The sequence below is a fragment of the Sardina pilchardus genome, chromosome 3, assembly GCF_963854185.1.
Source record: "Sardina pilchardus chromosome 3, fSarPil1.1, whole genome shotgun sequence".
Classification (NCBI taxonomy): domain Eukaryota; kingdom Metazoa; phylum Chordata; class Actinopteri; order Clupeiformes; family Clupeidae; genus Sardina; species Sardina pilchardus.
This window is the reverse complement of record NC_084996.1, coordinates 26482770-26496835: the sequence shown is the minus strand read 5'-3', so window position 1 is coordinate 26496835 and position 14066 is coordinate 26482770. Positions and strand designations below refer to the sequence as shown.

The 14066-nt window shown below is 45.1% G+C and overlaps 2 protein-coding genes across 3 annotated transcripts in view; one reads left to right on the top strand and one right to left on the bottom strand.

The window, feature by feature from the left end:
- The window catches only part of LOC134077163 (integrin alpha-X-like), a 36751-nt gene extending 26796 nt beyond the window's left edge, over positions 1–9955 (top strand). Inside the window, exons 12-26 of one of the 2 annotated variants that reach the window (XM_062532591.1) lie at positions 413–558; positions 1196–1338; positions 2474–2605; positions 2995–3068; positions 3698–3839; positions 4498–4596; positions 4693–4772; positions 5003–5089; positions 5217–5295; positions 5641–5739; positions 5992–6078; positions 6384–6494; positions 7084–7194; positions 7379–7489; positions 7866–9955. In XM_062532591.1, the coding sequence (XP_062388575.1) occupies positions 413–558; positions 1196–1338; positions 2474–2605; positions 2995–3068; positions 3698–3839; positions 4498–4596; positions 4693–4772; positions 5003–5089; positions 5217–5295; positions 5641–5739; positions 5992–6078; positions 6384–6494; positions 7084–7194; positions 7379–7489; positions 7866–7970 (1606 nt within the window). In that variant the 3' untranslated portion in view covers positions 7971–9955. Of the gene's footprint in view, positions 1–412; positions 559–1195; positions 1339–2473; positions 2606–2994; positions 3069–3697; positions 3840–4497; positions 4597–4692; positions 4773–5002; positions 5090–5216; positions 5296–5640; positions 5740–5991; positions 6079–6342; positions 6495–7083; positions 7195–7378; positions 7490–7865 lie in introns of those variants that run through there. The other variant, XM_062532592.1, reaches the window with a different exon arrangement.
- A 789-nt stretch (positions 9956–10744) lies between these two features.
- On the bottom strand, positions 10745–12310 carry LOC134076201 (pro-opiomelanocortin-2-like). The gene is made up of 2 exons (XM_062531206.1): positions 12173–12310; positions 10745–11308 (listed from the first exon to the last, which is right to left on the bottom strand). The coding sequence occupies exons 1-2, from the start codon at positions 12308–12310 to the stop codon at positions 10745–10747; spliced, it is 702 nt and encodes a 233-aa protein (XP_062387190.1).
- Between the last annotated feature and the right edge of the window lie 1756 nt (positions 12311–14066).

The window sequence follows — 14066 nt, the reverse complement described above, 5'->3', positions numbered from 1 at the left end:
CAAACTAGCTGGGGTGCGTTTCCCAGAACCATAATTCCTAACCTGTTAGCGACTTAGTTGGTTGGCAATGGGAAATTACATTTCAACCAAGAACGTTGCTAACTTAGTTAGCAAATATGGTTTTGGGAAACGTGCCGCTGGAGGCCAGCCCGTAACATTTGAGGTTGGGAAATCCAGTCTGAGCTTGCTCCATTGACAGGCCTCTTCGAAAACTTGAGCAATCAAATCGTCCGGGCGGGCTTTACACTATAATGGACAGATGAACAATGGTGTTCATGTCGCTATCTTGTCTGCTGTACAATTGTGTGTTGTGTGTGTGTGTGTGTGTGTGTGTGTGTGTGGTTGTGTCACGGGGTTGTGTGTTTGACTCTGTCTCTGATATTAGTGTCGTATATTCTGTTGTAATGCTCAGGTCCAGGCCTGTGGTATCCATGGTGACCAGCGTGACCTTTGCCCCTCCCCAAATCCCCACCGCTATCTCAGGCTGTCAGGCTCCCCTACAGTTCAACGCATCAGTGTGTTTCAGAATGACAAAGACCACCAAGGACAAATTCACAGGTACAGTCAGAGTGAGTGAGTGAGTATTTTAGTCAGACTATTTAATGTAGTGTATTGTAAGCAGTGTAATTGGCTGACTCATTCATTCCCTCACTCCCCACTTCAAGCTGGTGTGTGTGGAGAGAGAGTTCTGGGTCCGTATTCACAAAGAATTTTAAGGCTAAAAGTAGCTCCTAACTGGCGAATTTAGGAGCAACTCCTAACCCTCTATTGCATAGTGTTGCTTCAGGGTAACATACCCTTTTCCCCTCATTATCTCAGGCATAAAAAATCATACACCATTAAAAAATGCCCATTTTGAATCGGAGGAAGTATGAACAGCCAATAGAATGCTTGTATTTGATCACATGGCTTGTAAAATACCCTTTTCAATCTCTTTTCCTCACCTGCACTCACATGCGACAGGCATGTTTTTTCAGCTCCACAAAACTTAAACTTAAAAAAGTAAAATTTTCCTCAGGATTTCCATGGAATAAAGAATGTTGCGTGCTACACATTGGTGCTGGATATAGAGCGATTCCCTTTTCACTGTAAAGTACTTCTGGTGCCTTGATAAAGCGTTACGTAATGCAGTGCGTTGTTGTTGTTGTTGTTGTTGTTGTTGTTGATGATTATTGATGGAATGCTCTTCTCTCAGACCTGCGGGCAAAACTCAAGGTCACCCTGAAGCTGGATTACGTCCGCCAGCGCACTCGTGCTTATTTCACAGCCAGTGAAGACGAGAAGAACTTCATGGTGGCACTGCAAGAGAACTGTCTCCAGCATCCTCTCTTTGTGCGGGTCAGTGTGTTCTGTCTCCAGCATCCTCTCTTTGTGCGGGTCAGTGTGTTCTGTCTCCAGCATCCTCTCTTTGTGCGGGTCAGTGTGTTCTGTCTCCAGCATCCTCTCTTTGTGCGGGTCAGTGTGTTCTGTCTCCAGCATCCTCTCTTTGTGCGGGTCAGTGTGTTCTGTCTCCAGCATCCTCTCTTTGTGCGGGTCAGTGTGTTCTGTCTCCAGCATCCTCTCTTTGTGCGGGTCAGTGTGTTCTGTCTCCAGCATCCTCTCTTTGTGCGGGTCAGTGTGTTCTGTGTCCAGCATCCTCTCTTTGTGCGGGTCAGTGTGTTCTGTCTCCAGCATCCTCTCTTTGTGCGGGTCAGTGTGTTCTGTCTCCAGCATCCTCTCTTTGTGCGGGTCAGTGTGTTCTGTGTCCAGCATCCTCTCTTTGTGCGGGTCAGTGTGTTCTGTGTCCAGCATCCTCTCTTTGTGCGGGTCAGTGTGTTCTGTCTCCAGCATCCTCTCTTTGTGCGGGTCAGTGTGTTCTGTCTCCAGCATCCTCTCTTTGTGCGGGTCAGTGTGTTCTGTCTCCAGCATCCTCTCTTTGTGCGGGTCAGTGTGTTCTGTCTCCAGCATCCTCTCTTTGTGCGGGTCAGTGGGTTATGTCTCCAGCATCCTTCTTGTTGGCGACACTCAATGCAAATCCATTGTTTATCTATTGCTTGTCTGTTCAAAAAAACTTAAACTTAAACGGTGTGCTTAAACTTGCCCTGCCTTGCCTTGCCTTGCCTTGCCCTGCCCTGCCCTGCCCTGCCTTGCCTTGCCTTGCCTTGCCTTGCCTTGCCTTGCCTTGCCCTGCCCTGCCCTGCCCTGCCCTGCCCTGCCCTGCCCTGCCCTGCCCTGCCCTGCCCTGCCCTGCCTTGCCTTGCCTTGCCTTGCCCTGCCCTGCCCTGCCCTGCCTTGCCTTGCCTTGCCTTGCCTTGCCTTGCCTTGCCTTGCCCTGCCCTGCCCTGCCCTGCCCTGCCCTGCCCTGCCCTGCCCTGCCCTGCCTTGCCTTGCCTTGCCTTGCCCTGCCCTGCCTTGCCCTGGCCCCTGCCTTGCCTTGCCTTGCCCTGCCTTGCCTTGCCCTGCCCTGCATTCACCCTGTATGTGTCCCCCCCAGTGCTCGCCAGAGGATGCTCTGAACCCCGTGGATGTGCAGGTGGCCTTCTCCTTTCAGGGGGTTCCCATACAGGCACAAGACGCCCTGGCACCTCAGCTGGGCAGCAGCTCCAGACTCGTCACAGACCACAAGGTACTCCTGGGTTCAGCTGGCTCATGCTGTTGCTACCTCCGCCAAGGAGGTATATGTTTTCATTGGGGACCGGCGTATGTTTGTTTGTTGTTTGTTTGTTTGTTTGTTTGTTTGTTTGTTTGTTACGAATTTCGCGAGAACATGCTCCAAAGTCTGTGAGTCTGAGTCCGGACTTTGAGATTGGGCCAATTAGCCACACACACAGCATGTGTTTCACTAATATACGGACTGGGATAAATGCAGAGACCAAATGTCCCTCACAGGATCAAAAAAATATATAGACTTTCTGGGGAAGCTTTCAGGCCCAAGTTTTTTGTTGTCATGAGATTACATGAATAGCCTTTTATGTTATCTTCATTGTTTGAGTCTAACTTTTTTTTGTGCCGCAGTTAAAGTTTACGATTGACTGTGGAAAGGACAAAGTCTGTGAAGACAACTTACGAGTTGACCTCAACTTTTCAAGGTAGGTCTGTAAAGATAAAAAAAAAAATGCTCTGAAATAATTCTAAACCTTATGCAGATAATCAGTCAGCATCTCACAAATGGGATGTGTTCCTCCCCTACTGGTGCTAGTGGAAATTACATGATACAATATTGAGCATTTGAAGAGAAAAACATTGAAAATAGTATAGTACTGTAAATGTTGCGTATGCTTATGTATATTGTACTTATGCAAAGCAAACACCATAATCATGATAATCAACAATATTCTTACACAATTGGATATCAATTGAAAATATTTTAGTGCAAAGTACACTACAATCACAACACCAAAGTCATGTAGGAAGGGGACTTCTGTTTGTTGGTGAGATAGAATCGTCATAGACCATAAATGAAACTCTTCTCAGTCTGTTCTGTGCCACGTGTAGTGTCTCCCAACCAGTTTATTCACAATAAATGCCATTTCCAATGGGCAAATGCGTCATGAAAAAGAGGATGTTCCGCATCAGTCTTGTATCTCACATGTTTGTCCAGCAGGTGGCTCTCTGCTGCTACCCCCAGTAATATAAAGGCATTGGAACTAAGTTCCTTTTGTACAGCAGACTGTCTGTTGGACCCCCCTTGAGGGTGTTTGTTGCCTGGTTCCAACAGGTCCTCCATCATCGAGGTGGGCATTGCTCAGGCGATGAGTGTGATTGTGATGGTGGAGAATAGAGGAGAGAACTCCTATGACACTCGTGTGTCTCTCTCCTACCCTCCTGGCCTCTCCTACAGGACCTTCACCAAGAGCCAGGTGAGGGGAAACACCTAGAGTTCTCTAGAGCAGTGCACTTGATAGGATGCTGCATGTGGACATACTGTGTGAAGGGAATGAGCTTGTATCTGTGTGTGCTGCTGCAGGGATGAGTGCACTTGATATGATGCTGCATGTGGACATGTGAAGGGAATGAGCTTGTGTGTGTGTGTGCTGCTGCAGGGTGGAGTGCACTTGATATGATGCTGCATGTGGACATGTGAAGGGAATGAGCTTGTGTGTCTGTGTGTGCTGCTGCAGGGATGAGTGCACTTGATATGATGCTGCATGTGGACATGTGAAGGGAATGAGCTTGTGTCTGTGTGTGCTGCTGCAGGGTGGAGTGCACTTGATATGATGCTGCAAGTGGACATGTGAAGGGAATGAGCTTGTGTCTGTGTGTGCTGCTGCAGGACAGGGTGGAGTGCACTTGATATGATGCTGCATGTGGACATGTGAAGGGAATGAGCTTGTGTGTCTGTGTGTGCTGCTGCAGGACAGGGTGGAGTGCACTTGATATGATGCTGCATGTGGACATGTGAAGGGAATGAGCTTGTGTCTGTGTGTGCTGCTGCAGGACAGGGTGGAGTGCACTTGATATGATGCTGCATGTGGACATGTGAAGGGAGTGAGCTTGTGTCTGTGTGTGCTGCTGCAGGGCAGGGTGGAGTGCACTTCTCTAGACAGCACAGATGGACTCACCCTGGGACAGACTGACTGCAGCATCAACAGACCTTTCTTACGGGCTGGAGACAAGGTTTGGGGAAACTCATCCTACACACACACACAAACACACAAATACACATAGTGTAGGCATGTGTATGTAACAGCCGAGTCCACATTCTGTTTTTAGGCAATCTTTGTTGTTCAGTATGGAATTGATGGGAGCAGTAATTATGGTGATCAAGTCACCATACAGGCCAGTGCAGCAAGGTAATAAATATCTGTTTTTTTAAGTCCGACTTCACAGCTCAACAGCTCATTGGTCTAGAACATTTGCTAGCACAGCCAGCCAGTACTGTCACCATCACCTGTGTGTGTTAGTGAGGGTTAAGACTGTATGCATAACTTGGTGTTCAGCGTCCCCTAACTGCACCTTTAAAACCATATGCATAACTTGGTCTTTGGCATCCCATGTTGTAGTCAAAGCAATCTGTTTTCAGTGATAACGACAAACACGCACCTGGTAGTGTCCTGTCCAGACGTCTGGACATCGGGGTCAAGTACAGCATTCATGTAATTCTGAAGAGGTCAGACACTCTCTCAAACACTTGAGAATTCTACTTAACTCAAGTTGCAGTTTTGTTTTTAATCTTACATCTTGTGACTAATCTGTTTACATTTTGTTTTTAATCTGTTTATGTTCTTCCATATCAGAACGGAAAGCACAACCAACTACATTAATTTCACTGCTGGATATAATGACCTACAGAAACCAGTGCGGCAGAAATTAGAGGTAGACTGAACTCTGTACTGCATCCACAACCACTGATGGATGTACTGTACTTGCACAACACTAACGTTTCAAATGGCAAAGTATTGTGTCAATAAGATGTTACTCTTTGTTGCTCAGCACACACGCTTTCTCACTCACACACACACACACACACACACACACACACACACACACACACACACACACACACACACACACACACACACACACACACACACAAACACACAAACACACACACACACACACACACAATTTTACAGTAATGTCTGTCTCTTCTGATGCCCCATCTCTCCTCTCGCTCTCTCTCTATCTCTCTCTCTCACTCTCTCTCTCTTTCTCTCACAGGTGACAAATAGCCTAAGAGGACTCAAACTGACCGTTGTAATACTCGTACCAGTAAGACTCCAAGGCAAAGACATCTGGACAAGTGTTGACAGCTTGAATGTGTGTATTTTATATCTCTAAAACCAGGAGTCAATTAGTGAGAAGTAACCATAAATTATGTATTGTTCATGATAGCGTTTCAAAATCACTTCAAATATCCCTTATTTCACCTGCTAATTACCGAAAAGTAGGCTACTCTATTATTAGAGAGATTGTATTGCTTGTCTTTGCATCCTCCAATAGATCTATGTACTGTATGTATGTATATGTTCATTAATAAACTCTTTGGAGTATTTTAATTTCCTCTGTTAGATCCAGGACTGCACTAGAGGGGTTGAGAGAAACCCAGTGATCACAGACCTGCAGCAGACCTTCAAGGACAACATGGAGCCTGATGTGGTGACTAGCAGGACTTAAAACATGTCACTTAAACTTTGGAATACTGAAACCTTTTCCAAGTACCTTCTACATGCTGTACTTGGGATGGTGTTAGTTTAGTGTTAAAGTAACATTATGAAGAAATGCACCTGAATGGCGTTTCTGGACACACTGTTCAGTAATGCATTGTTATGACACAGGGGATGTTGTTTGTCACAGTCACATTGCTAACCATTGTTTTCTCATCTCTCTCTCTCTCTCTCTCTCTCTCTCTCTCTCCATCAGGACTGTTCTGTTGTTTTCTCATCTCTCTCTCTCTCCATCAGAACTGTTCCATTGCCGTGTGTCTGGAGTTCAGATGCAGCTCATACATGGCAAGAGATGACTCCCAATTCTACACAATCTCAGGAAACGTGAGCTCAGGATGGATTGAAAAGGTCCTGAATCTGATCACTTTTTACAGTTAATTTTCTTGATGTGTGTTGGTACTGTGGAAAGATTCAGCATACAGTACGTGGTGGATGCTAAAGGAATGATGTTAGCGCATTAGGACCTGTCAAAGCACATTAGCACTGGCCCCCATGTTATTACTGCCTCCTATGCTATCTCCCATAGCCAGATGTACGGTATGCATAGTTGCCTACACTCAAACCACAGAGGAGAAGTTCAGTAAATGTGGAAGGGAACAGTGTGGTGGCATTTGCAATGAAAGTGTAGAGGAGAAAGCTTAGATATGCACTGAGATATACCGCACAACTATGTATCAGCTAGCTACCTTTAGATATGCTGAGATATAGCAGAGGGAAAAATCAATAAACTTATTGTCTCCTTGTTCTGGATGGATTTCGATTACATTTTCAGGGAAGGTCTGAAATGACCCAAGGAAGAAACGATTAGATTGTGGGAGTGATCCGTATCACTGTCTGGATCCAGAAGGCGGTTATGTTTTCACTCTCTGAGTGCTTTTTCTAGTTGTCTCCTAATTGTCTCCTAATTGTCTCCGTATTGTCTCCTTTTCACTCTCAGACTGGGCTGCGTTCTGCTCTGTTTCACCTGGTCAGCTCAGCCACACTGGAGTACGACAGCAAGTACATCTTCTACTCCTCTGAGTCCTCTCGCCTCCCACCTGTCATCAAGGTAACCGGCAAACACACCTGAACAGCTGTTAGTTTAGAGTTTAAGATGGTGGACATGTGTTTATGTGCATGTTTAAAGTTTACAATGTGTAAATGAAATGAAAAGGCACTCTGAAAAAATAGCAAAGTCTTTGCTATGAAATGAGATGAATAAGTGAGGTTATGCATGTGCATGTTCCCTGCAGATTGAGACTCTTGTGGAGGTCTATGAGGAGCCAACCCTAACTAAGGAGATCATTGGTGGAGTGGTGGGTGGCTTCATCCTATTGGCTCTCATGACTGCTGGCCTCGCCAAGGTAACCAGAGTATCTGATACTAGATCAGTATTCCTTCTGTTTCCTTCATGCCATGTGTGTCTATCTGTTCCCCTCTCTTGGATATCTGATGACTAAACGGGTGGCTTATGTCAAGCTGTCTTTCTCTATAGCATTCTGCCTGTGTTTGGATGGTGATCTTTCTGTCTGTCTCTCTCTCTGTCTCTCACAGAGCTACTGTATATGTTTTGTTCAGGTTTTGTTGCATACAGTATATACATAGCCAATGTAATGAATGTCTAAGTCCCTGTTTACCTGTCTGCCTGTCTGTCTAGCCTGTTGTCTACTGTATGTGGAATCTGCACTGCTGTCTGAAGTCCCCTTTCTGTGCTTCCCATCAATCTAATTGTAATTCCAGTCAGGCTTCTTCAAGAGCGAGTACCAGCAGAAACTGCAGGAGGCAGAAGCAGCCCAGGCAGGAGAGGCACCACCAGAGGAGGAAGCAGCAGCCGCAGCTGAATAACCGCTGTGTGTGTGTGTGTGTGTGTGTCTGTGTCTGTGTCTGTGTCTGTGTCTGTGTCTGTGTCTGTGTGTGTGTGTGTGTGTGTGTGTGTGTGTGTGTGTGTGTGTGTGTGTGTGTGTGTATGTCTTAGCTCTTGAGCTCACCTTTGCTCCGGGTCATCACCATGAGGTCATGCCATAAGGCTACTCAACACCCTTGCTTGCTCTGTGGCCATGGGAGGAGAAGCGCATGAATCTCTTCACACTGTTGTTCCCATCACCATTTCCCCACTGGACTGAGCTATCTTCTAACTGGACCAAACCATTCCCATTTCCCCACTGGACTGAGCTATCTTCTCACTGGACCAAACCATTTCCCCACTGGACTGAGCTATCCTCTTGCTGGACCAAACCATTCCCACCAACATTGTTATTGCACTGATCTTATTTTATCTGATCTTATTTTGCATATTTGTACTGGAGTGGAATATTAGTCTTCTTTCATCTTTATGCTAAATCTTTAGCAAGTCGCTTATTAAGTCATTTATTATGCACAGTATTAAGCTGACACAAATATTTATCATGATCTTGTCTGCTTTATCTCATGTTCATGTTGCTATTATTATTATCGTCATGATTAATGATTAATCATATTTTTTTATTCAAACTGGAGTAGGCCAGTGATGGCACAGTGTATAGCAATGTAGCCTATCAAGTCAGAGACCTGGGTTCAAATCCCACCTGAGTGATCACTGGGTTCATCAGAGACCTGGGTTCAAATCCCATCTGAGTGATCACTTTCCTAAATTGCTTTGGACAGATGCATTTGATGAACTAGGCCTGAAAGTCAAAGGGAAGTATAAATAGTACTGGCTGTAGATTGGGGGCTGCAAAACAACTTGCAAAACGATAAGAAAGATGGAATGCATATGCTAGCTACTTTCTCATACACCATTTATTATGATCTCTCTAAATGATGAACTATACGTGTGTAAATTGACATGCCGATTTTGCCATCTTTGTGTTCAGGGCTCACCATTAATAAACATGTAAGTGGTGAATACAATGTGCTTTGAGTGACATTAACTACTTCTAAAAAAATTAGTAATATTAGTAATCTGATAGTAAAGACTTAACTAACCATTTTATAAAAGGCTAACTATTTTTGCAAATTACATTTAAAGGAACACTCCGCCGTTTTTTCATTTTAACGTTATTCCCTTTACTAAGACGAGTTGATACATACCTCTTGGCTCTGGCGGGCGGCACTACTTTGATAGCGCTTAGCTAGCCCAGTTTATTCATTAGGATCCAATCAGATGCACAGAGGTGCACGGTGATGTTGGAACAGGTTGGGGACATCCCCAAGATGGGCTTGGAAAGGAACTCTGAATGCTTCAGCATTAACCAAGAGATTTTGGACAATTCCATGCTCCCAACTTTGTGGGAAGTTTGGGGATGGTCACTTCCTGTTCCAACATGACTGCACCAGTGCACAAAGCAAGGTCCATAAAGGCCTGGATGACAGAAATGTGTGTGGATGAACTTGACTGAGTCAACCCAATAGAACATCATTGGGATGAATTAGGGCTTCGTCCAACATCACTCACAAATGCGCTTCTGAAAGAATGGACAAAAATCCCATAAACACACTCCTTAACCTTGTGGAAAGGCTTCCCAGAGGAGTTGAGGCTGTTATAGCTGCAAAGAGTGGACCGACGTCATAATAAACCCTAAGGATGGGATGTGACTGAAGTTCAGATGTGAGTCAAGAGAAGCGAATACTTTTGCCAATATAGTGTATGTGGAAGACTTCATCCTTTGAGTTGCTGCATGTTCTCACTGCACAAACCATTTTCATCAGATAAAGCTTTCTTATGTGTGTGTGTGTGTGTGTGTGTGTGTGTGTGTGTGTGTGTGTGTGTGTGTGTGTGTTTGTCTGCCAGGTGCTCAGAAACGAGTACTTTGTATGGCATTTTCATCTCAGAATGGAACAACAGTTGACTTATTAATATAAATGTTTCATCCTTTGATCTGCTAAATCAGTGATGTAAATGTGTTGTATGGAAATGGTGCAAAGATTATGTGTGAATAAAAAAAGAAATAAATAAGTAATAAAATAACACTAAGTCTTACTGTTGGTGTGTGTGTGTGTGTGTGTGTGTGTGTGTGTGTGTGTGTGTGTGTGTGCGCACGCACGTGCGTGTGTGTGTCAAGATATTTGGGATTATTTTTGCAGTCTTGCATGTTGAACGGTTTAAATGAACTATTTACCAGCTCATTTTCTAACATGATGAATTGTATCCTTCTGGTAATGATACAAGCATGCATTAAATGCTTGTGATAAAATATTTGTATGTATCACATGTAATTAGTTTACAGTAAAGTGCATCAACAAATTAGACCTCTTTCATCCATCGTCTCACTAATACTCACAACAGCATATGTGCAATATTCAGAATTTATTTCTTGATAACAGTGTTAGTCATGGGGTAACTTGTAAAACAAAGTGCTTGTGGTCAACAAAGCCTTTTGATACTCCCAATAATATGACAAATCAATCTACTTCCTGTGTGCTAGTATTGTTAGGGGGAGGAATAAGCAAATATGTGCTCTCTTTACAGAGGGGAACAAAAAGCAAGGACAACATCTCGCAGGTCAGTGTCATGTATCTTTCTCTCCTTTCCTGACCCTCCCTTTCCTTCACTTTTTCTCCTCTCCTCCATTTCTTCTCCTCTTTCGCTCCTTCTCTCCACCAACCCCCCCCCCCCCCCCCCCCCTCCTCCACAACCCCCCTTACTGACGTGTCTTCTGTTGTCCGTCCTTGTTGGTGACGATGTCGAAGAGCGTGAGGAGAGCCTTCTGGCTCCTCTCGTCCCACGACTTCATGAAGCCGTCGTGACGCTTGCCGGCCGGCGGGCCGCTCCACCTGAGGTGGTTCATCTTGAACGAACCGTCTTGCTTCTGCTGGAGCAGTTCGGCCAGCGCTTCCTTCTCGTCCGCCTCGCCGTCGCTACGCACCGGGCGCGGCATCTCCTCCGGCTCCTCCGGCTCCCCCTGCTCCCCCTGCTCGGCCAGCTCCTCCTTCACGCCGTCGGGGTTCCCATCGATGAACACCCTGACAGGTCTGCTCTTTAGACCAACCGGCTTGCCCCAGCGGAAGTGACCCATGGCAAAGGAGCGCTTGTCCTCGTGCCTGGGGGAGGCCTGCTTCACCTCGGGGGAGCCTGCTGCGGCGAGGTTGCGGACGGGCAGGGCGTCCACGTCGGTCCCCTCGGGCGCTGGGGGTTGGAGGTGGCCCTGGTCAGGGTGGACTGGGCTCCCAGCTGTGAGCTCTGACCTACACAGCTGAATGCACTCCTGCCCGTGGCCACCGTAATCACAAGGCATTAGATCAAGATGTCCCAGTTCAACATTAAAGAGAAAGAATTAATTTCAAATGCCCACATTTCACACAACAAAAACTTATACAATTCAATTTCATTACAAGAGTAGATGGTTTTTGCTTTGGTGATGGAATGAATCCAAGTTTTTAGGATCCGATGGTCTTTATCAATGCACACTTCTCTCTTACAGAAATCTGATGAGGATCAGGATATTCCCCTCAGCGCTTTGACTAATTGCATGTGACTAACTATCATTAGATACAGATATGGAACCCCATGCACACTACATTTTAAAAGTTTAGTATCCCTGTCTCTCTACACTGTCTCTGTCATTAAAGCCCCCCCCCACCAAAAAAAACAAAAAAAAACCAAACAAAAAAAAAAAAAATATATATATATTTATTATATGGCTCTCTAGAATGTTGAGGGAGCTCCCATTCACTTTGAATGGGCCTCTCAACGTTTTACCAGTCTGTTATATTTGCATAATGACCGCTCCGAAGGTATAATGACCGCTGCCAATGGCAACGGATTCACTCTGCTAGTTGTTGAGGAAGCCACGAAACGGTAGCCAAGTCATTGCTAAAGACACATTGAGATAAGTTTATTTTCTCGTTTTGGCAAGTAGCCATATAATAAGCGCGATAATGTATAGAACGCCGGTCATTATCTGAAAATAATTCCCTTCAGGACGAAGCAAAACCCCTCCGCTGCGCGTCGGGGTTCAGTTCATCCTGTCGGAAATTATTTTCCAATAATGACCGGCATTCTATACATTATCCCTTACATATATATACAGTATATATATAAATATACACACACATAAAACAGTACTAACCAACATGTTCTCCTCTGTGCTGAGGTCTTGGCAGTGGGCGCTCTCCCAGCACTGACTGCTGACTTCCATGGTGAGTGTGCAAAGCACCGCCACAGCCAAGGACCACACAGGACACAGCATCTTCAGTCCTCTCAGCATCACTGCAAGGGACACAGATCAGCATGTTATAGCATAGGACCACACAGGACACAGCATCTTTACTCCTCTCAGTCTCAGCATCACTGCAAGGGACAGAGATCAGCATGTTATACTGTAGTATAGGACCACACAGGACACAGCATCTTTACACCTCTCAGTCTCAGCATCACTGCAAGGGACAGAGATCAGCATGTTATACTGTAGTATAGGACCACACAGGACACAGCATCTTTACTCCTCTCAGCATCACTGCAAGGGACAGAGATCAGCATGTTATACTGTAGTATAGGACCACACAGGACACAGCATCTTTACTCCTCTCAGCATCACTGCAAGGGACACAGATCAGTATGTTATGGGACCATACAGGACACAGCATCTTTACTCCTCTCAGCATCACTGCAAGGGACACAGATCAGCATGTTATGGGACCATACAGGACACAGCATCTTTACTCCTCTCAGCATCACTGCAAGGGACACAGATCAGCATGTTATAGTATAGGACCACACAGGACACAGCATCTTCAGTCCTCTCAGCATCACTGCAAGGGACACAGATCAGCATGTTATAGTATAGGAACACACAGGACACAGCATCTTTACTCCTCTCAGCATCACTGCAAGGGACAGAGATCAGCATGTTACAGGACACAGCATCTTTACTCCTCTCAGCATCACTGCAAGGGACAGAGATCAGCATGTTATACTGTAGTATAGGACCACACAGGACACAGCATCTTTAATCCTCTCAGCATCACTGCAAGGGACAGAGATCAGCATGTTATAGGACCATACAGGACACAGCATCTTTACTCCTCTCAGCATCACTGCAAGGGACAGAGATCAGCATGTTATAGGACCATACAGGACACAGCATCTTTACTCCTCTCAGCATCACTGCAAGGGACAGAGATCAGCATGTTATAGTATAGGACCACACAGGACACAGCATCTTTACTCCTCTCAGCATCACTGCAAGGGACAGAGATCAGCATGTTATGGGACCATACAGGACACAGCATCTTTACTCCTCCTCTCAGCATCACTGCAAGGGACAGAGATCAGCATGTTATGGGACCACACAGGACACAGCATCTTTACTCCTCTCAGCATCACTGCAAGGGACAGAGATCAGCATGTTATAGGACCACACAGGACACAGCATCTTTACTCCTCTCAGCATCACTGCAAGGGACAGAGATCAGCATGTTATGGGTTCCTGGTGAGTATGATACATAATTCAATTAAATGCAAAAATAACAATTCAATTTATTGTTATTCATTAAAGCAACACTAAAGCACTTTTCCTCTGTCGCACACATGATATTTGTTTATCCAGCAAATAACGGACAAGGTAGAATGTTGCATGATTTTATGAAAGTATGATGTATTGCGACATCGAAGCAAGTCAAATTTGTAGTTTCTGATGTCTTATTTCATCGAACTACAGATACACTACCCCACCTCATCAAGTTACATAGTGCGGTTATAGCAGATAGAGGCCGCGAAGTGAAAGCAGAAGTGCCGTTCACCCTGTTACGAGTTGATGAACCACTCAAATGATTTTGGAAACATTATTTTAAGGTACGAAAAACTCTTTAATATTGCTTTAATACTGACAATTACTTGAATTATTAAATGACTTTCAAATGTTCTGTACGACAAGAGATCAACTATTTGTAGCCAACATGCTTACAATGAGCACACACATGCACATTATCATGAAATGAGAAAAGAATAATTGATTTAGACAG

Coding starts and splice junctions, on each gene's coding strand:
- LOC134076201 (XM_062531206.1), bottom strand. CDS start 12,310: ATGCTGAGAGGACTGAAGATGCTGTGTCCTGTGTGGTCCTTGGCTGTG. Junction 11,309..12,172: donor GCACAGAGGAGAACATGTTG/GTTAGTACTGTT, acceptor GGCCACGGGCAG/GAGTGCATTCAGCTGTGTAG.